The sequence below is a fragment of the Myotis brandtii genome, unplaced genomic scaffold (genome assembly GCF_000412655.1).
Source record: "Myotis brandtii unplaced genomic scaffold, ASM41265v1 scaffold298, whole genome shotgun sequence".
In the NCBI taxonomy this organism is placed as follows: Eukaryota; Metazoa; Chordata; class Mammalia; order Chiroptera; family Vespertilionidae; genus Myotis; species Myotis brandtii.
In genome coordinates this window covers 1,481,672-1,482,084 of record NW_005361391.1, presented here as the reverse complement: position 1 = coordinate 1,482,084, position 413 = coordinate 1,481,672, and the positions used below count along the sequence as shown (strand labels likewise).

The 413-nt window shown below is 60.8% G+C and overlaps 1 protein-coding gene across 1 annotated transcript in view; it reads left to right on the top strand.

Moving 5' to 3' along the window:
* The first annotated feature begins 6 nt into the window (after positions 1-6).
* The window catches only part of FOXC1 (forkhead box C1), a 1,506-nt gene continuing 1,099 nt past the window's right edge, over positions 7-413 (top strand). The window contains exon 1 of the mRNA XM_005869543.1: positions 7-413. Within this exon, the coding sequence (XP_005869605.1) occupies positions 31-413 (383 nt within the window). The 5' untranslated portion in view covers positions 7-30.

The following is a 413-nucleotide window of genomic DNA, read 5'->3' as shown; positions in this document are numbered from 1 at the left end:
CCAGCGCACGCCGAACAGTATCCGGGTGGCATGGCCCGCGCCTACGGGCCCTACACGCCGCAGCCGCAGCCCAAGGACATGGTGAAGCCGCCCTATAGTTACATCGCGCTCATCACCATGGCCATCCAGAACGCCCCGGACAAGAAGATCACCCTCAATGGCATCTACCAGTTCATCATGGACCGCTTCCCTTTCTACCGGGACAATAAGCAGGGCTGGCAGAACAGCATCCGCCACAACCTCTCACTCAACGAGTGCTTCGTCAAGGTGCCCCGCGACGACAAGAAACCGGGCAAGGGCAGCTACTGGACGCTGGACCCGGACTCGTACAACATGTTCGAGAACGGCAGCTTCCTACGGCGGCGGCGGCGCTTCAAGAAGAAGGACGCCGTGAAGGACAAGGAGGAGAAGGA